Genomic DNA, 26,443 nt, shown 5'->3' with positions numbered 1-26,443 from the left:
GAGTTCCTGTCAATATTTCCAGATTTTGTATGACACTTATTGCTCTGGTCTATATATTTACATTTTTCTTTATTATGTATAATTGCATAACCTTTTATTGTGGAAATAGGGGTTAATTAATACAGCCCTTTTTATCTAACAGTACCTACCAGTATTTATATGCACAACTAACTTTTACAATTAAACTAGTGTGAATAGGCACAAGGTCTACAGTATTTTAATCCTTGTCCCTACCCACCTTTATCCACACTGCCCATAGATCATTCTATATGTTATACTATCTTATGGGTCCTCTTTGTACTGACTGGTGTGAACAGGTACAAGGCCCAAAGCTAGCTCACACTGTTCACCAGTCAATTTTCAATTTTACCAAGGTGTATCAGCGCAAATATTCATAATACTTTAGTTTTCTGGTAATTGTCTTATTCGCTGCAGATAAAACCTTAACACTTGCACCACTATTTTCATTTTATACTTCTAAATAACACATAGAACAGTACCAGCAAAATACCCAAGATGGTGCAAATTACAGTCTCACCCACTGACTCGCTGAGATAAGAGCAGCTGTGGCTTCAGAGCTTCCAGGGCCAACTACCTCGACCTCTCCCTTGGACAGAGAGGAGGTAACGACAACCTGAGTTAGCCGACAGTCCATTGATGTACAAGGCCAGGTGTCGGGAAGGTCACAACCTGGCTTCTCCGAACATCTCCATGGAGCCAGGTGACCAGTGAGTCCCATTCCTGGCTTTCACAAATGTATCCACGGGCCTCCGGTGACCGGTGGGTCCAAATCCTGACTACCCCAAATGCATTCACGGGTTCAGTGATTGTCAATGAAGCAGATGTATATTCTTTCAGCCGAGGCCTGGCTGGCATCCAGTAGAATGTCAGATCTGTGTCACTCGTGATAGAGCCACGATCTGGCAGCTATCCTATAAAGTGTTCCTAGCTGTGGTTATGTAAAGAGTCTCTGGTTCTTTGGATCTATTGGCTGTCTGGATGTATATTATTATAGGCAGTATCCCACTAATATAGCTCACAACTGTTGTCTTTCATGCCAGCATCCAGAGGTCAAGAGGAAGACGTGATGAGGTTAACTGGTATCATTTGACCATTTAATCTATTTGCATAGTTCTTATTCCTTTGTTTTGTAAGTCAACAAGCCACAAGACCCACACAATGGTCATTCAATAAATAAAGCAAACATCCATTGTTCAATGACCCTGCATCAGTGTCTTGCAAAGAAAGCAGACAATAAGTTGTAGGTACTGATGTAAGAGGCAAACATTAGCCATTTAAAATGATAAAAAATCAACGTTTAAGACTCATGACAACAGCGTATGGTTTTTGACCAACTGAAGAACAATTGCAAAAATTCAAAAGTCGTCATATAAATAAGTCTATTCCTCCTGGCTTACTGAAAATAGACATCTGGTTAATTAAAATAAAATGTGTCATCATACCCTCATTTAAATTTTTGCTAGACCTTGCACTTAGTGCATAGACTTTATGAGTCTAGAAGTCCCACTTCCTAACAATTTTAAAAGAATGTTTATGAGACCCTCCTTTATGTCTAATACAGGGAGTATCAGAGTCCTTCTTCCTTCTACTTTTTGGAAGTTCTTGCATTGTCCGCATAGGATTTTTGATTTTCAGAGTCCCTTCATAAATTAAACAGGATGTGTCCCACTATGTCACACACCACATGTCCAGATAAGGTATTAAAATGTTAAAATTACATTTACAGTGAATGCTTTTTTCACCATTGAAATCAATGAGAAAATGGAAAAATGCAGCAAAGAGGCTACGTGTAAACACAAACTAAGGGGTGAAGGAAGCTTATTTTTTCTCTATTTTAAATTGCCTTATATACTGTACAAGAACGAATGTTTTCATTTGAATAAAAAGTGGCGTAATACTCCAACAACATTGATCCCAAAAGAGACCTGAGAGTCAGAGATGCATCCAGCCATCTTCCCCATGCTGTTCTCATTCCAATTTAGCGCAGTTTTCGTCCATTTCAGCAATTTTCTGCCCCCTCAGTCTTCCTGGAAAAGTCTGCTGAGCATGCGACCTGTTGACTCAAATATCGAGCACTCAAGTATTTTACCGCTCGCTCATTGCTAATAATGACTGCTATCTGTGTGGGATTTTTGATGTTTAAAAGGGTTGTCCACTACTAGGGCAACCCCTTCTTATTCCTCATGATTTTTTACTTGTTTAACCCCTTAAGAACCAGGGTTATTTCCGTTTTTGTGTTTCCATTTTTTGCTCCTCTTCTTCACACAGCCGTAGCTTTTTTATTTTTCCGTCAGTATGGCCATGTGAGGGCTTGTTTTTTGTAGGACAAATTGTACTTTTGAAAGGCATCATTGATTTTACCATACCATGTAAGGGAAAATGGGAAAAAAATCCAAATGCGGTGAAATTTTAAGAAAAGTGCAATTCCACAACAGTTTTTTTTTTTTTTTTTTTACCATGTTCATTAAATTCTAAAACTGACCTGACATTATGATTCTCCAGGTCAGTACAAGCTCACAGACACTAAACTTTATTTAAGTGGTGAAAAAAAATCCAAAGTTTGTAAAAAAGAAAAAAAAAGTTGCCATTTTCCGAGACTCATAGCGTTTCCATTTCTCGGGACCTGGGGCTGGATGAGGGCTTATTTTTGTGCACCGGTCTGATGTTTTTATTTATACCATTTTGGTGTAGGTACGATCTTTTGATTGCCAGTTAATGCATTTTTTTGCATTTGATTGCAATGTTGCAGCGACCAAAAAAACATAATTCTGGCGTTTCAATTTTTTTCTCGCCAGACCGTTTACTGATTGGATAACTTCTTTTTATATATTGATAGAGCGGGCGATTCTGAATGCAGTGATCCCAAATATGTGTATATTTGTTTTTTTATTATTTTTTTGAATGGGGCGAGAGGGGGTGATTTAAACTTTTATATTTTTGTATTTTTTAGTATTTTCAAAAACATTTTTTTTTTTACTATCTATCTGCTCCAATAGTCCCCATGGGAGACTAGAAGCAGCACTTGTCTGATTGCTTCTGCTACATAGAGCAGGGCTGCAGCCCTGCTCTATGCAGCAGATATGCTCACTTGCCATGAGCCTGGGCGATGCTCATAGCTATATGGCTATGACAACCACAGGAGTCTCCTGCTGACCCCGGGTTGTTATGCCAACCCATTAGCGACCAGCGGTCATGTGGGAGGATTCTATCCATCATTGGACGTTAAGGGGTTAAAATAAAAATATTTATAGTTACCTCCCATGCTGGAGGGGCTTCTCCCCTGTGTGGATTCTATGATGTTTAACAAGTTGTGATTTCTTCACAAAACGTTTTCCACATTCTGAACAGGAAAAGGCTTCTGCCCTGTGTGGAGTCTCTGGTGTCTAACAAGGTGTGATTTCCTCACAAAATATTTTCCACATTCTGACCATGAGAAAGGCTTCTCCCCGTGTGAATTCTCTGGTGCCTAACTAAATCTGATTTCTGGTTAAAATATTTTCCACATTCTGAACAGGAAAAAGGTGTCTGCCCTGTGTGAATTCTCTGGTGCCTAACCAAATCTGATTTCTGGTTAAAATATTTCCCACACTCTGAACAGAAAAAAGGCTTCTCCCCTGTGTGGGTTTTCTGGTGGCTATCAAGATTTGCTTTCCTGTTAAAACATTTCCCACATTCTGAACATGAAAAAGGCTTCTCCCCTGTGTGGGTTTTCTGATGGCTAACAAGATTTTGTTTGTGGTTAAAACATTTCCCACATTCTGAACAGGAAAAAGGCTTCTCTCTTGTGTGGGTTTTTTGGTGGCTAACAAGATTCGATTTCTGGTGAAAACATTTCCCACATTCTGAACAGGAAAAAGGCTTCTCCCCTGTGTGGGTTTTCTGGTGGTTAACAAGATTTTGTTTGTGGTTAAAACATTTCCCACATTCTGAACAGGAAAAAGGCTTCTCTCCTGTGTGAGTTTTCTGGTGGATAACAAGATTCACTTTCCTGGTAAAACATTTCCCACATTCTGAACAGGAAAAAGGCTTCTCCCCTGTGTGAGATCTATGGTGTCTGATAAGACCTGATTTATCTAGAAAACATTTCCCACATTCTGAACAGGAAAAAGGCTTCTCTCCTGTGTGAGTTCTTTGGTGGGTAACAAGATGCGCTTTTTTAATAAAACATTTCCCACATTCTGAACATGAAAATGGCTTCTTCCCTGTGTGAATTATCTGGTGTCTGACAAAATCTGATTTCTGGTTAAAACATTTCCCACATTCTGAACAGGAAAAAGGCTTCTCCCCTGTGTGGGTTTTCTGGTGGTTAACAAGATTTTGTTTGTGGTTAAAACATTTCCCACATTCTGAACAGGAAAAAGGCTTCTCTCCTGTGTGAGTTTTCTGGTGGATAACAAGATTCACTTTCCTGGTAAAACATTTCCCACATTCTGAACAGGAAAAAGGCTTCTCCCCTGTGTGAGATCTATGGTGTCTGATAAGACCTGATTTATCTAGAAAACATTTCCCACATTCTGAACAGGAAAAAGGCTTCTCTCCTGTGTGTGTTCTTTGGTGGGTAACAAGATGCGCTTTTTGAATAAAACATTTCCCACATTCTGAACATGAAAATGGCTTCTTCCCTGTGTGAATTCTCTGGTGTCTGACAAAATCTGATTTCTGGTTAAAACATCTCCCACACTTGGAACAAGAAAATCTATTGTCTGCTTTGTGAAGTTTTTGTTGCTTGAGAAATGACTTTTCTAGGGGAAAACTATTTCCATATTCTGAAAATGAAAATGTCTTCATTGCTTTAGGAGCAGTTCGATTTTTAATGCTTATTTTGTGACTTTGATTTTCATTAGTACTAGGTAATGAATCAGAAGACAGGACCTGTTCCAAATGATCAGATGACAGATCTTTGCTGTGAAGGGATGATGGTATATTTGGAGTACTGGCATTCACTTCAATTGTATCCTGTGGGATCTCAAGATTATCTGATTTAAACATTGAAGATGTTGGCTGTCCTGCTGATCTCCTGGTACGGTCATCTGCCAAGAATAAAACCAATTATTATTTTAGAATAAAATATCCTTGAATTCTATATTTTTGAACATTTCTACTTAAACGGTCTATAAAAATGGCAAGTTATGCAAAATTATTGAATTATTCACCAAGACAATGACAGTTTATAGTTTACTAGACTGTGCTCAAAACCACATTAAGCATCCATGCTTTTGGCATTACTATAGTGAGAAGAAACCACTTATTTTACGGCATGTGTATCTCCTGGAGCACAATCTGGGCACTATGTGTTGGGTAATAACTTGGGATATTTGCAATTTTCACTTTCCAACATCCACTGCGCGTGCTAACATCTGGAAACTGCAGTGCAGTCAAAATAGTCACTATTTCTATAGATTAATTTATTGAGGGTTATAATTTACAAAATGGAGTCACTTTATAAGGATTTCATCAGATCTGGTTTTCTGCAATTTTGTCATATTAGGGATTCTGCAAATGGTGTGCCCCATCTCCTCTGCGATCTGCTCCTACAATGTCTGCTTCGGACACCAGACGCGGCTTACTAATTCTGCAGGCGATGCTGGTAACAGAGGTGGGGTTGGAACCAGAAGCTCTTGGCGGTGCAGGCTCTTCCCAGCCACTAAGATTAGGGTGCCTGGTATCTGTAGTACCATCCAGTCTGGCAGTATGGGTATGTGTGCTGTCAGCTGCAGTAATCTGCTCCCTGTTTTAGCCAATTGGAAAGCACCAAACATTTTTTAATCAGATAAATTTGTATTAACGATAACGAGATTTACAACAGATCACATGTTCATTCATACTCATTTTATGTTTTACAGTAAATTAACCCCCCGATGGAGACGATATCAGGAGCAAACAATAATTCGTCCATAGTTGACAATATCAAACAGAGTTCCAGTTTACCATAAGTTGTACTCTATAATACTATATACTGGTATAACATAAATTAATCCTATCCAACCACGGATGTCATAATTTATGGAAGAAATTCAGCTTGTCCCTCCTGGTGTAAATACTTTTCTCAAGCTCAGTTATGTGGTTCGTTTGAGCAATGAATTCACATCTGGACGGAGGCTCCTCTCTAACCCAATATTTTGCAATCAGTTTCCTTGCAGCAAACGATAATCTTGCAATTACAATTTTAGTCGTATTGTCAGTTAATATTTCCTCCACATACCCTAATATACATATCAATGGATCCCTAGGAATAATGTACCCGTACACCACTACAATACAGTTCACCACTACAATCCCATAGGAGGACAATCTGGGACAATGCCAAAGCACATGCAATATGTCCGTCTGAGATTGCGAACACCTTGGACAATCAGACTTGGACTTCAAAAGCACCACACCTTACTACAGCTTGAAGCATATTGCCGGAATCTGCCAGATACAGCCTTGATCTCCTCTAGTTCAGTCCTCTGTGCTCAGCTCCTGGCTTGTGTATTTGTTTCCTGTTGTGACCCCGGCCTGTTTACTGACTACTCCTATGTCTCCTGAGTTATTATTTTCTCTGGGTTCTTGGTTCTGACACGGTTATCTGTCTATTCTTCTTCCCATCTTACACCACAGAACAGTAGGTAACACTGGGCTTCAAGCCTAGGGGTCTCTGTGTAAGTCCAAATCCATGTAGAGGGGTTAAAGAAGTTAAAGGGTAATGGGCAAAATTGTGACTATAGACAATTACACATCTACTGAAATGATCAAGCTGAACAATCATTCTCAGGAAAAACAAATGAGTAGTGGTGAAACTTCTCTGGAGTAATTGGAATATGGGACTCGGTGGCTCTAAGCAATATAAACTATCGGTATGGGACTCGGTGGCTCTAAGCAATATAAACTATCGTAAGGACCAATATTTTCTGTCAGATAAATGTCAAGAAGAAATATTAGACATTTAAATAGAACTTTTTATAATAGTGCAGAGCTGAGGGATCTTAAATTTAGATCTCAGGTATTTGGTAACTGAAACCTTTTTCTAAACACTACCAGGGAGTTACAGACTCAGATAAGTGAGGCAGGCCGATCCCACCACAATCAAACTATCATGCAGAATTAAAAGTTACATTCTCAACAACAACATAAGTATGAGAGGAGAACTCCAACACTAAATCGGAGTTGCACTCATTTATGGTGGACTACTGGAGCTACTATGAGTCCTGACCAGAAGAGTAGAGAAAGTATTAGCGCTCCCATTTCAGGAGAGATTACTGCACAATCCGAATTAACGTATATACTCGAGTATAAGCCAACCCGAGTATAAGCCGAGACCCCTAATTTTGCCACAAAAAACTAGGAAAACTTAATGACTCGAGTATAAGCCTAGGGTGGAAAAAGCAGCAGCTACCGGTAAATGTCAAAAATAAAAATAGATACCAATAAAAGTAAAATTAATTGAGACATCAGTAGGTTAAGTGTTTTTGAATATCCATATTGAATCAGGAGCCCCATATAATGCTCCATACAGTTCATGATGGGCTCCTTAAGATGCTCCATACAAAATACGCCCCATATAATGCTGCACCAATGCTGATTATGGCCCCATAAGATGCTCCATACAGTCATTTGCCCCATGTAATGCTCCATAAATGCCGATTATGGCCCCATAAGATGCTGCTCCATACAGACATTTGCCCCATATAATGCTCCACAAATGCTGATTATGGCCCCATAAGATGCTCCATACAGTCATTTGCCCCATATAATGCTCCACAAATGCTGATTATGGCCCCATAAGATGCTCCATAAAGTAATTTGCCCCATATAATGCTCCACAAATGCTGATTATGGCCCCATAAGATGCTCCATAAAGTCATTTGCCCCATATGCTGTTGCTGCAATAAAAAAAAAAAAAAAATTACATACTCACCTCTCGTCGCTCTGGCCCCCGGCACTTACTATATTCACCTGCTCCGCGTTCCACCGCTGCCAGCCGCCGCTACGTTTCCCGTCCACTGCACTGACTGCTCAGGCAGAGGGCGGCGCACACTAATAGCATCACCGCGCCCTCTGACCGGAGCATCAATGCAGTGGACGGGGAACGTAACGGCGGCTGGCGACGGTGGAACGGGGAGCAGGTGAATATCGCGCACTGCTTATACTTACCTGCTCCAGGCGCGGTCCCTGCTTCCCTGACGCCGGCAGCTTCTTCCTGTAGTGAGCGGTCACATGGTACCGCTCATTACAGTAATGAATATGCGGCTCCACCCCTATGGGAGTGGAGTCGGGTCCATATTCATTACTGTAATAAATGTGACCGCTCACTGCAGGAAGAAGCTGCCGGGGCGACCAGGGACACCGTGCCAGGAGCAGGTGAGTATGCTTAGACAGCTGCCACTCCACCTCCCCTGCCGACCCTGGGAATGACTCGCGTATAAGCCGAGAGGGGCAATTTCAGCCTAAAAAAATGGGCTGAAATTCTCGGCTTATACTCGAGTATATACAGTATTTAGGATTGAAAACATAATGGAATTTATGACGTGGAGTGAATCCATGAAACCAGGGCTCGAGCCATGCCAACACATCTACTGCAGGCCTGAATAAATGTACAGTGGGTACAGAAAGTATTCAGACCCCTTTACATTTTTCACTCTTTGTTTCATTGCAGCCATTTGGTAAATTCAAAAAAGTTAATTTTTCTCATTAATGTGCACTCTGCACCCCATCTTGACTGAAAACAAAACAGAAATGTAGAAATTTTTGCAAATTTATTATAAAAGAAAAACTGAAGTATCACATGGTCATAAGTATTCAGACCCTTTGCTCAGACACTCATATATAAGTCACATGCTGTCCATTTCCTTGCGATCCTCCTTGAGATGGTTCTACGCCTTCATTGGAGGCCAGCTGGGTTTAATTAACCCCCGAAGCCTTTTTCAGTTTTGCTTTTTCGTTGTTCACTCCCCTTCTTCTCAGAGACATAACTTTTTTATTTTTCCATCAATATGGCCATGTGAGGACTTGTTTTTGCGAGACGAGTTGTACTTTTGAATGACACCATTGATTTTACCATGTTGTGTACTAGAAAACGGGAAAAAATTCCAAGTGCGGTGAAATTTAAAAAATAAAAGTGCAATCTCACACTTGTTATTTGTTTGGCTTTTTTGCTATGTTCACTAAACTGACCTGCCATTATGATTCTCCAGGTCATTACGAGTTCATACACACCAAACATGTCTAGGTTCTTTTTTTATCTATGTTTTGAAAAAAAAAAAAAAAAAAACTTTGTTAAAAAATAAAATTTGCACCATTTTCCGATACCCGTAGTGTCTCATTTTTCGTGATCTCGGGTTGGGTGAGGGCTTTTTTTTTTGTGTGCCGAGCTGACGTTTTTAATGACACCATGTTGGTGCAGATACGTTCTTTTGATCGCCCATTGTTGCATTTTAATGCAATGTCGCGGCGACCAAAAAAACATAATTCTGGCGTTTTGACTTTTTTTCTCGCTATGTCGTTTAGCAATCAGATTAATCCTTTTTTTTTATAGATCAGGCGATTCTGAACGCAGCGGCACCAAATATGTGTATGTTTGATTTTATTTTTATTGTTTTATTTTGAATGGGCGAAAGGGGGCTGATTTGAATTTTTATATTTTTAAAAACTTTTTTTGTTTTACTTTTGGCATGCTTCAATAGTCTCCATAGGAGACTAGAAGCTGCCTCAACTCGATCGGCTCTGCTACATAGAGGCGATGTTCAGATCATCTCTATGTAGCGGATTTACTCACTTGCTTTGAGCGCCGACCACTGGGTGGCGCTCACAGGAAGCCGTCACTAATAACCATAGAGGTTTCCAGGAGACCTCAGATTGTCATGCCAACACACCGGTGACCCGCGATCACCTCACCTGACGAGTTGTCACCAGTATGCGTATTTCCTTTGCGATTGCCAGAAGCGAAATTTAAATGCCGCTTCAGAGTTTGACAGCGGCATTTAACTGGTTATTAGCCGTGGGTGGATCTCGATTCCACCCGTGGCTACTGCGGGCACATGTCAGCTGTTCAAAACAGCTGACATGTCCCCGCAAAGATCTGGGCTCACCGCCGTAGCCCACATCAAAGGGAGGAAGTCTGACATAGGCGTACTATTACGCCCGATGTCAGTAAGGGGTTAAACTGATAGGAATTGGTTTGGAAAGGCACACACCTGTCTATATAAGACCTCATAGCTCACAGTGCATGTCAGACCAAATGAGAATCATGAGGTCAAAGGAACTGGCCAAGGAGCTCAGAGACAGAATTGTGGCAAGGCACAGATCTGGCCAAGGTTACAACAGAATTTCTGCAGTACTCAAGGTTCCTAAGAGCACAGTGGCCTCCATAATCTTTAAATGGAAGAAGTTTGGGACCATCACAAGTCTTCCTAAACCTGGCCGTCTGCCAAATTGTGCAATCGTGGGAGAAGAGCCTTGGTGAGAGAGGTAAAGAAGAACCCCAAGTTCAGTGTGGCTGAGCTCCACAGATGCAGTAGGGAGATGGGAGAAAGTTCCACAAAGTCAACTATCACTGCAGCCCTCCACCAGTCAGGCCTTTATGGCAGAGTGGCCCTGAAGCAAGAGTTTGCTAAAAAACACATGAAGGACTCCCAGACTATGACAAATAAGATTCTCTTGTCGGTATGTGTGGAGAAAGTCAGGCACTGCTCATTACCTGCCCAATACAATCCCAACAGTGAAACATGATGGTGGCAGCATCATGCTATGGGGGAGTTTTTCAGCTGCAGAGACAGGACGACTGGTTGTCATTGAAGGAAACATGAATGCGGGCAAGTACAGAGATATCCTGGATGAAAACCACTTCCAGAGTACTCTGGACCTCAGACTTGGCTTGGTTCACCTTCCAACAAGACAATGACCATAAGCACACAGCTAAAATAATAGAGGAGTGGCTTCAGAACACCTCTGTGACCATTCTTGACTGGCCCAGCCAGAGCCCTGACCTAGACCCAATTGGGCATCTCTGGAGAGTCCTGAAAATGGCTGTCCACCAACATTCACCATCCCACCTGATGGAACTGGAGAGGATCTGCAAGGATGAATGGCCGAGGATCCCCAAATCCATGTGTGAAAAACTTGCATCATTCCCAAGAAGACTCATGGCTGTACTAGTTCTAAAGGTGCTTCTACTCAATACTGAGCAAAGGGTCTGAATACTTAAGACCATGTGATATTTGTTTTTCTTTTTTAATAATTTTGCAAAAATTACTACATTCCTGTTTTTTTCAGTCAAGATGGGGTGCAGAGTGTACATTATTGGGAAAAAAATGATTTTTTTTAATTTACCAAATGGCTACAATGAAACAGAGTGAAAAATGTAAAGGGGTCTGAATACTTTCTGTACCCACTGTACATTTATTCACACCTGCGGGAGATGTGTTGGCATGGCTCTAGTCCTGGTTTCATGGATTCACTCCATGTCATAAATTACATTATGTTTTCAATCCTAAGGAATTCAGATTGTGCAGTAATCTCTCCTGAAATGGGGGCGCTAATACTTTCTCTACGCTACTTTCCGTACCCACTGTATATTACAGCCATCAGCCACGCACAACTTAGAGATACATCATGGCGCAGGTGCACTAATTATTATGTAGTTTATCACAATCCTGTCTGAAGTTAGTCGGTTTTATAAGAAATTGTAAAATCAGGATAAAGGGAAACTGTTGTTATTGTACAGAAAATCACACTTGGCCTCACTGCACATTTAACCCCTTTCTGACCTCGGACGGTATAGTACGTCCGATGTCAGCTCCCCTGCTTTGATGCAGGGCTCCGCGGTGAGCCCTCATCAAAGCCGGGACATGTCAGCTGTTTTGAACAGCTGACATGTGCCCGCAATAGCGGCGGGTGAAATCGCGATTCACCCGCCGCTATTAGGCTGGTTTCACACTTGCGTTTTGATCTGCAGCGTTTTAGCGCTAGAAAACGCATGCGTTTTTTTCCTATACTTAAAAACACGCATGCGTTTTTTAGCGTGCGTTTTGACGCGTTTTCGGCATTTGCAGAAATGCAACATGTAGTAATTTCTAGCGGCATTTTTTTGCCGCAAAAAAACGCATGCGTTTATTTGCGGCAAAAAAATGTATTGCTGTCTATGTAAACGCATGCGTTTTTAAGCACATGCGTTTGCTTGCATTAAAAACGCATGCGTATTTATAGAAAAACACAAGAAAACCCTAACCCTAAACACAAGAAAAAACAAGAAAACCCTAACCCTAACCACAAGAAAAAACAAGAAAACCCTAACCCTAGTGGCGTTTTTCTGCGTTTACATGCGTTTTTTCCTGTGTTTGCGTTTTTTAAACGCATGCTGAGAAGTGTGTGACAGCTGCCAATCATCAACATCAACTAGAAAACCCACTATAAACAGAAATAGCTAGGGTTAGGTTTAGGATCCCTAGTAACCCTTGGGATCCTAACTGTTATGACCTGGTGGTTAAGGAGCAACACTGATATGACCTGGTGGTTAAAGAGCAACATGGGACGAGCTCTGAGGAGGTGGTATCTATACTGACCGCAGTTCCTAATCCTAACACCAACACTAGAAATAGCCGTGGGATGTTCCTGTCACTCCCTAGACACCTCGTCACAGCCTAAGAACTAACTACCCCTAAAGATGGAAACAGAAAGCTATCTTGCCTCAGAGAAAATCCCAAAAGGAAAGATAGCCCCCCACAAATATTGACTGTGAGTGGAGAAGGAAATGACATACACAGAAATGAAAACAGATTTTAGCAAAGGAGGCCAATACTAATCTAGATAGACAGAATAGGAAAGGATACTGTGCGGTCAGTATTAAAAACTAAAAATCCACGCAGAGATTACAAAAATAATCTCCACACCGACTCACAGTGTGGAGGGCAAATCTACTTCCCCAGAGCTTCCAGCTAGCCTGAATATATCATAATGACAAGCTGGACAAAAAGAAACATAACATGAGCTGAGCAATAAAGTCCACAGCAAATGGACAACCAAAGAACTAGCAAGAACTTATCTTTTGCTGAAATGGACAGGCCATCAGAGAAATCCAAGGAGAGATCTGAATCCAACCCAGAAACATTGACAGCTGGCATGAACTGAAGACCAGAGCCAGGTTAAATAGCAGAGTCAGGAGAGACGAACAGTGAAAACAGCTGCTACTGCTAAACCCAAGGAGCAGTAGTTCCACTCGAAACCACCAGAGGGAGCCCAAGGGCAGAACTCACAAAAGTACCATCCACAACCACAGGAGGGAGCCCAAAAACAGAATTCACAACAGTACCCCCCCCCTTGAGGAAGGGTCACCGAACCCTCACCAGAGCCCCCAGGCCGATCAGGACGAGCCAAGTGAAAAGCACGAACCAAATCGGCAGCATGGACATCGCAGGCAACAACCCAAGAATTATCCTCCTGGCCATAACCCTTCCACTTGACCAGATACTGAAGCTTCCGCCTCGAAAAACGAGAATCCAAAATCTTCTCCACCACATATTCCAACTCCCCCTCAACCAACACCGGAGCAGGAGGATCAACAGAGGGAACCATGGGCACCACATATCTCCGCAACAAAGATCTATGGAAAACATTATGGATGGAAAAAGAAGCTGGAAGGGCCAAACAAAAAGACACCGGATTGATAATTTCAGAAATCTTATAAGGACCAATAAAGCGAGGCTTGAACTTAGGGGAAGAAACCTTCATAGGAACATGACGAGAAGACAACTAGACCAAATCCCCAACACGAAGCCGGGGACCAACACACCGACGACGGTTAGCAAAACGTTGAGCCTTTTCCTGAGACAACGTTAAATTGTCCACCACATGAGTCCAAATCCGTTGCAACCTGTCCACCACAGAATCCACACCAGGACAGTCAGAAGGCTCAACCTGCCCTGAAGAAAAACGAGGATGAAAACCAAAGTTACAAAAAAAAGGCGAAACCAAGGTAGCCGAACTAGCCCGATTATTAAGGGCAAACTCGGCCAACGGCAAGGTCACCCAATCATCCTGATCAGCAGACACAAAGCATCTCAAATAGGTTTCCAAGGTCTGATTGGTTCGCTCAGTTTGGCCATTTGTCTGAGGATGAAATGCTGAAGAAAAAGACAAATCAATGCCCATTCTAGCACAAAAGGACCGCCAAAACCTAGAAACAAACTGGGAACCTCTGTCAGACACAATATTCTCCGGAATGCCATGCAAACGAACCACATGCTGAAAAAATAATGGAACCAAATCAGAGGAGGAAGGCAACTTAGGCAAAGGTACCAAATGGACCATCTTAGAAAACCGGTCACAAACCACCCAGATGACAGACATCTTCTGAGAAACAGGAAGATCAGAAATAAAATCCATGGAAATATGCGTCCAGGGCCTCTCAGGGACCGGCAAAGGCAAAAGCAACCCACTAGCACGGGAACAGAAAGGCTTGGCCCGGGCACAAGTCCCACAGGACTGCACAAAAGAACGCACATCCCGCGACAAGGAAGGCCACCAAAAGGACCTAGCAACCAAATCTCTGGTACCAAAAATCCCAGGATGACCAGCCAACACTGAACAATGAACCTCAGAAATTACCTTACTAGTCCATCTATCAGGAACAAACAGTTTCCCCACTGGACAGCGGTCAGGTTCATTAGCCTGAGACTCCCGAAGCACCCGCCGCAAATCAGGGGAGATGGCAGAAAGAATCACCCCCTCCTTGAGAATACCAACCGGCTCAAGGACTCCCGGAGAATCAGGCAAAAAACTCCTAGAAAGGGCATCAGCCTTCACATTCTTAGATCCCGGAAGATACGAGACCACAAAATCAAAATGGGAGAAAAACAGAGACCATCGAGCTTGTCTAGGATTCAACCGCTTGGCAGACTCAAGGTAAATCAGATTCTTATGATCGGTCAAGACCACAACGAGGTGCTTAGCTCCCTCAAGCCAATGTCGCCACTCCTCAAATGCCCACTTCATAGCCAACAACTCCCGATTGCCGACATCATAATTACGCTCAGCAGGCGAAAACTTTCTGGAGAAGAAAGCACACGGTTTCATCAAAGAGCCATCAGAACTTCTCTGAGACAAAACGTCCCCTGCCCCAATCTCAGAAGCGTCAACCTCAACCTGAAAAGGGAGAGAAACATCTGGCTGACGCAACACAGGGGCAGAAGTAAAACGACGTCCTGAAAGGCCTCAACAGCCGCAGAGGACCAATTCATCACATCAGCGCCTTTCTTCGTCAAATCGGTCAGAGGCTTAACCACACTGGAAAAGTTAGCAATGAAGCGGCGATAAAAATTAGCAAAGCCCAAAAATTTCTGAAGGCTCTTCACAGATGTGGGTTGAGTCCAATCATGAATGGCCTGGACCTTAACAGGATCCATTTCAATAGCCGAGGGAGAAAAAATGAAACCCAAAATAGAAACCTTCTGAACTCCAAAAAGCCACTTAGACCCCTTCACAAACAACGCATTATCACGAAGGATCTGAAATACCATCCTGACCTGTTTCACATGAGACTCCCAATCATCGGAAAAAACGAAAATATCATCCAAATATACAATCATGAATTTATCAAGATAATTCCGGAAGATATCATGCATAAAGGACTGAAACACAGATGGAGCATTAGAGAGCCCGAATGGCATCACAAGGTATTCAAAATGACCTTCGGGCGTATTAAATGCTGTTTTCCATTCGTCACCCTGTTTAATACGAACAAGATTATACGCCCCTCGAAGGTCAATCTTAGTAAACCAACTAGCACCCTTAATCCGAGCAAACAAATCAGAAAGTAAAGGTAAAGGGTACTGGAATTTGACCGTGATCTTATTGAGAAGGCGATAATCTATACAGGGCCTCAAGGAGCCCTCCTTCTTGGCAACAAAAAAGAACCCCGCTCCCAATGGTGACGAAGACGGGCGAATATGCCCTTTCTCCAAAGACTCCTTAACATAACTCCGCATAGCGGCATGCTCTGGCACAGACAGATTGAAAAGTCGGCCCTTAGGGAACTTACAGCCAGGAATAAAGTTAATAGCACAATCGCAGTCCCTATGAGGAGGAAGGGAACTGGACTTGGGCTCATCAAATATATCCTGGAAATCAGACAAAAACTCAGGAACTTCAGAAGAGGGGGAAGAGGAAATTGACATTAAAGGAACATCACTATGTATCCCTTGACAACCCCAACTAGTCACAGACATAGATTTCCAATCCAGCACTGGATTATGTACCTGTAACCATGGAAAACCCAGCACAACAACATCATGCAAATTATGCAACACCAAAAAGCGAATATCTTCCTGATGTGCTGGAGCCATGTACATGGTCAACTGTGTCCAGTTCTGAGGTTTATTCTTGGCCAATGGTGTAGCATCACTCTCCCTTAAGGGAATAGGGCTCTGCAAAGGCTCCAAGGAAAAATCACAGCGTTTGGCGAATTCTAAGTCCATTAAGTTCAGGGCAGCGCTTGAATCCACAAATGCAATAACAGAAAAGGACGACAATGAGCAAATCAGGGTAACAGACAAGAGAAATTTAGGCTGTACAGTACTAATGGCAACAGACCTAGCGACCCTCTTAGTACACTTAGGGCAATCAGAAATAGCATGAGTAGAATCACCACAGTAAAAACACAGCCCATTCCGACGTCTGAATTCCTGCCGTTCTGCTCTAGTCAAAATCCTATCACATTGCATAGGCTCAGGACTCTGCCCAGAGGACACCGCCATATGGTGCACCACCTTGCGCTCACGCAGGCGCCGGTCAATCTGAATGGCCAAAGACATTGATTCGTTCAAACCAGCAGGCGTGGGGAACCCCACCATAACATCTTTAAGGGCTTCAGAAAGACCCTTTCTGAAAATTGCTGCCAGGGCATACTCATTCCATTTTGTGAGCACAGACCACTTTCTAAATTTCTGGCAGTATACTTCTGCCACTTCCTGACCCTGACACAGAGCCAGCAAGGTTTTTTCTGCCTGATCCACAGAATTAGGTTCGCCATACAGCAATCCGAGCGCTTGAAAAAATACATCTACATCGAGCAATGCAGGATTCCCTGGCTCAAGGGAGAATGTCCAGTCCTGCGGGTCTCCACGCAGCAGAGAAATGACAATCTTCACCTGCTGAATGGGGTCACCAGAGGAACGGGGTCTCAAAGCAAAAAACAATCTGCAGTTATTTTTAAAGTTCAAAAATTTGGATCTATCCCCAGAAAACAAATCAGGAATAGGAATTCTAGGCTCTAAAACCGGAGTCTGAACAACATAATCTTGGATACTCTGTACCCTTGCAGCGAGTTGATCCACACGCGAGAACAGACCCTGAACCTCCATGTCTGCACCAGAATCCTGAACCACCCAGAGATTAAAGGGGAAAAAAAAGACAAAACAGGCTGCAAAGGAAAAAAAAAAAAAATGGCTCAGAACTTTTTTTTCCCTCTTGAGATGCATTCAACACATTGCGGGCCAGCTGTACTGTTATGACCTGGTGGTTAAGGAGCAACACTGATATGATCTGGTGGTTAAAGAGCAACATGGGACGAGCTCTGAGGAGGTGGTATCTATACTGACCGCAGTTCCTAATCCTAACACCAACACTAGAAGTAGCCGTGGGATGTTCCTGTCACTCCCTAGACACCTCATCACAGCCTGAGAACTAACTACCCCTAAAGATGGAAACAGAAAGCTATCTTGCCTCAGAGAAAATCCCAAAAGGAAAGATAGCCCCCCACAAATATTGACTGTGAGTGGAGAGGGAAATGACATACACAGAAATGAAAACAGATTTTAGCAAAGGAGGCCAATACTAATCTAGATAGACAGAATAGGAAAGGATACTGTGCGGTCAGTATTAAAAACTAAAAATCCACGCAGAGTTTACAAAAATGATCTCCACACCGACTCACGGTGTGGAGGGCAAATCTGCTTCCCCAGAGCTTCCAGCTAGCCTGAATATATCATAATGACAAGCTGGACAAAAAGAAACATAACATGAGCTGAGCGATTAAGTCCACAGCAAATGGACAACCAAAAGAACTAGCAAGAACTTATCTTTTGCTGAAATGGACAGGCCATCAGAGAAATCCAAGGAGAGATCTGAATCCAACCGAGAAACATTGACAGCTGGCATTAACTGAAGACCAGAGCCAGGTTAAATAGCAAAGCCAGGAGAGACGATCAGTGAAAGCAGCTGCTACAGCTAAACTCAAGGAGCAGCAGTTCCACTCGAAACCACCAGAGGGAGCCCAAGGGCAGAACTCACAAAAGTACCATTCACAACCACAGGAGGGAGCCCAAGAACAGAATTCACAACAGGATCCTAACCCTAACCCTAACCCTAAGGGTTAGGATCCTAACCCTAACCCTAAGGGTTAGGATCCCTAGGGTTAGGGTTAGGATCCCTAGTAACCCTAGGGTTAGGGTTTTCTTGCTTTTTCTTGTGTTTAGGGTTATTGTTAGGGTTTTCTTGTTTTTTCTTGTGTTTTCTTGTGTTTTTCTATAAAAACGCATGCGTTTTTAACGCAAGCAAACGCATGTGCTTAAAAACGCATGCGTTTACATAGACAGCAATACATTTTTTTGCCGCAAAAAAACGCCGCTAGAAATTACTACGTTGCATTTCTGCAAATGAACTCACGCGTCAAAAAACGCATGCGTTTTTTAGCGCTAAAACGCTGCAGATCAAAACGCAAGTGTGAAACCAGCCTTAACTAGTTAAATGCCACTGTCAAAGGCAGACAGCGGCATTTAACTACCGCATCCGGCCGGGCCGGCCGGAAATGACGTCATCGCCGACCCCCGTCACATGATCGGGGGTCGGCGATGCTTCAGAATGGTAACCATAGAGGTCCTTGAGACCTCTATGGTTACTGATCGCCGGTAGCTGAGAGAGCCACCCTGTGGTCGGCACTCACAGCACACCTGATTTTCTGCTACATAGCAGCGAACAGCAGATCGCTGCTATGTAGCAGAGCCGATCGTGCTGTGCCTACTTCTAGCCTCCCATGGAGGCTATTGAAGCATGGCAAAAGTAAAAAAAAAAGTTAAAAAAATGTGAAAAAAATAAAAAAAAAATATAAAAGTTTAAATCATCCCCCTTTCGCCCCAATCAAAATAAATCATTAAAAAAAAAAATCAAATCTACACATATTTGGTATCGCCACGTTCAGAATCGCCCGATCTATCAATAAAAAAAAGGATTAATCTAATCGCTAAACGGTGTAACGAGAAAAAAATCGAAATGCCAAAATTAAGTTTTTTTGGTCGCCGCAACATTGCATTAAAATGCAATAACGGGCGATCAAAAGAACGTATCTGCACCGAATTGGAATCATTAAAAACGCCAGCTCGGCACGCAAATAATAAGCCCTCAATCGACCCCAGATCATGAAAAATGGAGACGCTACGAGTATCGGAAAATGGCGCAATTTTTTATTTTTTTATTTTTTTTTTTTAGCAAAGTTTGGAATTTTTTTTCACCACTTAGGTAAAAAATAACCTAGTCATCTCAGGTGTCTATGAACTCGTAATCACCTGGAGAATCATAATGGCAGGTCAGTTTTAGCATTTAGTGAACCTAGCAAAAAAGCCAAGCAAAAAACAAGTGTGGGATTGCACTTTTTTTGCAATTTCACCGCACTTGGAATTTTTTTCCCATTTTCTAGTACACGACATGGTAAAACCAATAATGTCGTTCAAAAGTACAACTCGTCCCGCAAAAAATAAGCCCTCACATGGCCATATTGACAGAAAAATAAAAAAGTTATGGCTCTGGGAAGGAGGGGAGCGAAAAACGAACACGGAAAAACGAAAAATCCCACGGTCATGAAGGGGTTAAAAATCCAATAGGATTCCCTATTCACAAGTCGGTCGGCGATGACGTCATTTCCGGCCGCCCGGCCGGATGCGGTAGTTAAATTCCGCTGTCTGCATTTGACAGCGGCATTTAACTAGTTAATAGCGGCGGGTGAATCGCGATTTCACCCGCCGCTATTGCGGGCACATGTCAGCTGTTCAAAACAGCTGACATGTCCCGGCTTTGATGCGGGCTCACCGCGGAGCCCTGCATCAAAGCAGGGGAGCCGCCATCGGACAGGATAGTACGTCCGATGTCGGTAAGGGGTTAAACTATCCACACTTATACCGGAGGATTTTCCATGTACATATATTTTTCTTTATGTGGATTTTATTGTGCATCTAATATGCATTTTACATCTATTTGTATTGTTTTGTATATGAAGAAAGGTTTCTATACAAAATACTGCACCATGGCGCGGTTTAATTAATGAATTAAGCAATTGGATCAGTGACGCCGTTCTGGAGGATATAAAACATCCACAATGTATCATTTGTATATGCCTGAGGAAGGAGCTGGTTCACATCGGAAATGGGTAGAATATTAAAATGAAAAGTTTGTTGTTGTTTTTTTTACGTTCATTTGTTTTGATGCCCAACTTTATGGCTCAGCACTTGGCAGCGCTTTTCTAAGCCCTGATTTTTTCCTCCTTCCCACATCAGGGATTTTGGAAGCCAACAGCATCATTACCCTCCGTTTTCTCTAAAAGGCTCATCATAATATTTTTCTAACTTGTCAGCACATTCTACGTACGCTGCCATTTGCCTTTGTAGGTTACGGATCTGGGCAGGTAACGGTCAGAGTCTTCTAATCTCAGGGGGTAGTTGGATCCTCCAGGTTGTAAGTTCTATAGAAAAGGGCTTTCAACGCCCAAAGCCACTTGGACAGTTTTGGGTGGAGGAGAATGTTGTGGTCTAGAGGCAAAATGGTGATCACACAATTGTGATACAGCCGGACTACACCACCGATAAAGCAGCCACAGCCGGTGACTGAGAAGAATCTGTGACTTCTCTGCATTTAGTGGTCACTACTCACCTGGGTAGTCATATGTAGGAGTCTCCTCTTTACACCGCTCATCACCCCTCACATAGGTCTCTGTAGTATTAATATGGGTCAGATCTTCACCCTGAAACAAATATTGTAAAAGACACAGACAGATGGAGAAGTCACATCTATGATCAGCTCTAATCCTGCCATCTCCACCGTTCTCATTACACAAGTATAAAACATATAATACTGGTGGATAAAACAACACTGAGCACAAGACCTTCACAGCCGTCTACACATTGTGACAGTCACTGGTAAGGTGATAGAGGGGAGATATGTGTCACTGCGCTTATCGGCGTCAGTGATGTGAAACCAGAGCATTGTTCTCCAGCACACTACGTGTTGTGAGGGTTAAGTTGCATAAACAGGGCTGGTTTTATGTGGACCTTCACAGAGTGGGTGGGAGAAGGTCCACTTTATCTCCCCTGGCAGACCTGCCAGGACCTGCATGAAGTCATGATCATGTGATCAATCACATGATGTGGAAGTTACAGGCTTGGGGTGAAATAACCGAGCTCTACAGGCAGTCTGGGCTCAGCTGGAGAGAGGACTCCGGAGGTTTTGTGGCTCGTCGAGTACAGACTGAACCTGTCCTGCTCCAGAGCGGGGGGCCACCCACAACATACGGACTGTGCTGCAGCATCTTATTTTATTTTATCGTTTCGTTCCTGTTTTAGCCAAGAAGGCGGAGTTTGTTTTCCCCACAAGTTGGTTTATGCTGCCTTACAATACATCAACGATGATTTAAAGAGACGGTGTTCAAATTTTTCCTACCTCAGTGTGCCACCACGTGAGTGAACTCCCACAACATCATAAAACCTCTTTCACACGTTCATGTCTCAGGTACGTGAGGTGACAGTTTTCACACGTACCGGAGACACGTACACATGTACACCCATTCAAATGAATGGGTCTGTGCACATGTCAGTGTGTTTCCATGGACCGTGTGTCCCGCACGTAGTCATGTCCGTTTTTTACCGTCAGCATGGATGGAAAAACGTACTGCACACGTGCACATGGAGAACACACATTGATGTCCTCCGTGCGACACGCATCAGAAAAGAAGAGCTACAGTAAGAGCGGCAGGTGCTGAAGATGGCTCTCATCATTCTCCCCTGCTCTGCCGGCGGTCAGCGCTGCTAATAACAGTGACAGCAGGAGCGGATGATCAGGGTATTCATCACCTGCCGCCTGCAATATATCAAAATAAATGAATGAAAACCCCGGTGTGGGTTCCCCCCTATTCTCTATCGTATTTTTATCTCTATCTCTATTGGATGTGTCGGATGATGGGAGTAAGAGTCCCAAAAGCCCCCACCTGCTGTCATCGTTCAGACTTTAATATAACTCATCATTCTCTTCTGCTCCTGACGATCGCCGGCAGAGCAGGGGAGAACGATGAGAGCCGTCTTCAGCACCCGCCACCGAGGAAACAGCGCTTACAGTAGCACTTCTTCCCCGATGGCCGTCTGTGTGATACTGAGGCGGTACACGGTTGCCACACGTGTGCCGCAAGTATTACAGACACGGACACTGATATCTCCGGTATTGTTTTTTTCCGGGATCGGAAATAAACGGAAGAGTGAAAGTCGCCTAAGGGAGATCTCATGACACCTTCTCTCCATCTACCTGATGATCCTGAGGAACATTGGGATCTTCTTGTTTACAGTCCTGTGGAAGAAGAGGACGGGGACATCTCTCTGGTGTTGTCCTCTTACTGGATAGATCTGGAGGAAACACATACAGGGACTGAATTCATTCTTTACATACAGATAATTATAGGCCGTGTGTATTTAGTCCTGTCTATTACCTGGTGATGTGAGGGGCTGGGGAACCTCCATCATGATGTCCTTGTACAGATCTTTGTGTCCTTCTAAATACTCCCACTCCTCCATGGAGAAATAGACGGCGACATCCTGACACCTTACAGGAACCTGACACATACAATGATACCGTCATCCCCCCGATCCCTTCATAGCGTTACTGTATAATGTCCCAGCATTCCCAGCAGTGTCACCTCTCCCGTCAGCAGCTCAATCATCTTGTAGGTGAGTTCTAGGATCTTCTGGTCATTGATGTCCTCATATATCAGGGGGTGAGGTGGAGGCCCCGTGATTGGGCTCAGGGGTCTTCCCCATCCCTCAGACACAGGGTCCTGACAGCGCTTACTAGAGGTCTTCTTCACCACTGTGTAATCCTGGTAATGGAGAGACACATAAATGAACCTCACTACAGACATTTCCAGAGTCCTCACCTCTCCAGTTCTGTCCATCTTTTATTCCCATAGATAAGAATGATGTAATGTGACGTCATCAGAATCTCTCACCTCTCCAGTAAGCCGGAAGAGGATCTCTAGGGTGAGGTGTAATATCCTCTCCGCCATCTTGTCTCTGTCCATATCCATCTTTGATGAGTAAATCAGGAAAATTCTCTTATATAGAAGATCTTCACTGAGAGGATCCGATATTGTAGAGACCTGAATGAGAAGAAGATGAGCCGATGTAACATCATAAGAATCCTGTGTAATAATACAATTACTGGAGATAATAAGGGAAACACATGAGGAGATTTATTATTTTACAGTATTTAGTTTCCTTCTTTCCATCTACTAATAAAACCTATATATTTCGGCCACAGACAACAAGCAGTTTCTCCCTCGGAGTCGGCAGCTGAATACGTTCCTCATAGACTCATCTTCCATAACGCTAATTCTCGCCTCATTTCCCGACCCTGGAATCGGCATTAGTAATACTGCAGGAGATATTCATTACACGTGACAGGAGAAATAACGACTTCATGATGAGGACGACATCTCCATCTTCTACTGCGGCTCTAGGAACAGATCTGTCCAGAGTCGGTCACTGACTCCATCCCCACCGGCCGTCTATATGGAGGTTTCCCGTCTTCCCCGCACTGGAATCTTCTATCACGTTAGATCTCAGCTCTGAGTCACACACAGAAGTTTGAGGCTTTTATAGGAGATTGTCGGTAAGAACAAGACCGGAGATATCTGAGGCCGATGTCTCCATGTACGGGGTTTATTTCTCCGGATAGGATGGTTTTCTTTGGTACTTTCCCCCATTAGAAGGGACACCGGTGGATATTGGGGTCTTTACCTGCTACAGTCCTGGGGGGATTTACTCGGTACAGTGGCCGCTGGACAAATCTCACCATCAATTCCCCTCAGACTGAAGGAACATCGCTCCTCTACTCGGCTCTATGGATCCAGGATGAAATCCACTGCGGCCCCTGCAAGAAAAGAAGGAGGAAGAGCAGAAGTTGGGGGAGACCACCGTGGCCTGAGATTTCTACGGCTGCTCTGTGCGCACAGGACCTGTGATGAGGTCACAGGAGGGGAGGAGTCAGGGGTCACATAATCAGGGGCCTCAGTGTATGCAGGACTCTGCTGTGCTGGTTGTCATGGTGCTGGATGAGGGGAAGTTTATGTGTGGGGTCAGGAGGGGTTTACAGTGTGGATGTAGCAGAGCCGTGTGTGTACGGAGCGGAGCCGTGTGTGTACGAGGTGTACGGAGCGGAGCCGTGTGTGTACGAGGTGTACGGAGCGGAGCCGCGTGTGTACGAGGTGTACGGAGCGGAGCCGTGTGTGTACGGGGTGTGCGGAGCAGAGCCGTGTGTGTACGGGGTGTGCGGAGCGGAACCGTGTGTGTACGAGATGTACGGAGCGGAGCCGTGTGTGTACGAGGTGTACGGAGCGGAGCCGTGTGTGTACGAGGTGTACGGAGCGGAGCCATGTGTGTACGAGGTGTACGGAGCAGAGCCGTGTGTGTATGAGGTGTACGGAGCAGAGCCGTGTGTGTACGAGGTGTACGGAGCGGAGCCGTGTGTGTACGAGGTGTACGGAGCGGAGCCGTGTGTGTACGAGGTTTATGGAGCGGAGCCGTGTGTGTACGGAGCAGATCCAGGCGTGTACTGAGCGGAGCCCTATTTGTATGGGGTCCTGTGTACTGACCAACTGTATACCCCCAGCTTCAGTCGCAGACCCCCCCTGTGTACTCTGTATACCCTCAGCTTCAGTCACAGACCCCTCTGTGTACACTGTATACACCCGTATACCCCCAGCTTTGGTCGCAGACCCCCTCCTGTGTACACTGTATACACCCGTATACCCCCAGCTTCAGACACAGACCCCCCTGTGTACACTGTATACACCAGTATACCCCCAGCTTCGCTCACAGACCCCCTGTGTACACTGTATACACCCGTATACCCCCAGCTTTGGTCGCAGACCCCTCTGTGTATGCTGCATACACCTTTATACCCCCAGCTTCGGTCACAGCCCCCCCTGTGTACACTGTATATACCTGTATACCCCAAGGCTCTCTATCCCCCCGTATAACTGACCCCAGACACACACGGTAACACTGCGGTCGTCGGCCTCTCGTCTCTCGCACATCTACTGATAACATAAGATGAACAGAATCCAGCCCTACTCACTGAATTTTGCCCGTCAGCGCAGCTCGACACCCTATTAATTCGACATTGGCGCCCCCACTGCTCGGCCGCTGTCCCTCTAATATCCTATAAATATAATAAAGCCCAACACTTTGCCGGCTCAAAAGGTTTAAAAATATAATAAACCCCATTTGTTTGGAGGCTCAGTTATTAAATGGATCGTTAGTATCCACAACCAGCACCACCCAATTATGACACACCGATAACGTATTAATTATGGAGCAATCTGAGCAGGGTAACAACAAGATTAGCACTCATCCATCAAAGTGTGCCTCAACGTGTTTCGCCCTGCCGCCTCATCAGGAGGCCCAATATAATGATGTCATCTCATTATAGATGATGTACATGTGTCCTCTATCGGAGGGACCTTTTCAGTAGCCACTTGGCCAGACCTCTCCTCAAACAGCCCCTCACTACCTGTTGAATGAACACAATGAATGAATGAATACAATCGTACTGCACATGCGCCGCACCACAACATCACTAATGGCTGAATTTTGCAGTTCCATCTCTTGAATGTGTTCCACACTGGGACTCATAGATAGAAGCATACTGGAGGGTGCGCCAAGTCCCAGAGCGCATGCCCGGAAATGACGCGAAGTGATGGAGCGCCTGGGCATCCCCCGATTCGTGTCATACTCCAGCGCTGGAACGCATGGACTGGAAGATCACTTGCTCCCATACTGGATTGTTGTGTCCCAAGCTGGAACTGGCAATAGATATATGGGAGAGTCTGCGGGGCCATATATATAAGTACCAGCTTCCTAAAGTGGGACAGCCACCACCCAGCCCCCTCAGAAAGGGATACCCAAAGGGCAATTCCTCGGATTGAGGAGGAGCTGCTCTAGTATCCGGGAATTTCATAGACAAGCAGGTGAGATGTATGGCCGGATAAGGGATAAAGGTTATCCCCAATATATTCTAGATTCAGCCCGCACTTCTGCAGAAAATAAGAATAGACAGTCCCTTTTACTGAATAAACCAAAGGAAAAAGAAGGCAGTTCCCAAAATGACATTACAAGGCTTATTGGCACATTTGATAGAAAAC

At 44.0% G+C, this 26,443-nt stretch overlaps 1 protein-coding gene across 2 annotated transcripts; it reads right to left on the bottom strand.

Moving 5' to 3' along the window:
- Nucleotides 1–292: 292 nt before the first annotated feature.
- Nucleotides 293–24,247, bottom strand: LOC143766653 (uncharacterized). 2 transcript variants are annotated; one of them, XM_077254476.1, is made up of 7 exons: nt 24,039–24,247; nt 23,249–23,398; nt 22,940–23,119; nt 22,733–22,856; nt 22,552–22,649; nt 20,911–21,001; nt 293–5,051 (listed from the first exon to the last, which is right to left on the bottom strand). In XM_077254476.1, exons 2-7 carry the CDS (start codon nt 23,324–23,326, stop codon nt 3,424–3,426), a joined length of 2,199 nt encoding a protein of 732 aa, XP_077110591.1. In that variant the 5' UTR covers nt 23,327–23,398; nt 24,039–24,247; the 3' UTR covers nt 293–3,423. The 2 variants fall into 2 exon arrangements, with proteins under 2 accessions (XP_077110591.1, XP_077110590.1); XM_077254475.1 differs by having other exon boundaries at nt 24,094–24,227.
- Between the last annotated feature and the right edge of the window lie 2,196 nt (nt 24,248–26,443).

The sequence above is a fragment of the Ranitomeya variabilis genome, chromosome 4 (genome assembly GCF_051348905.1).
Source record: "Ranitomeya variabilis isolate aRanVar5 chromosome 4, aRanVar5.hap1, whole genome shotgun sequence".
NCBI lineage: Eukaryota > Metazoa > Chordata > Amphibia > Anura > Dendrobatidae > Ranitomeya > Ranitomeya variabilis.
The sequence above is the reverse complement of the archived record's forward strand: the minus strand, read 5'-3'. Positions and strand labels throughout refer to the sequence as shown.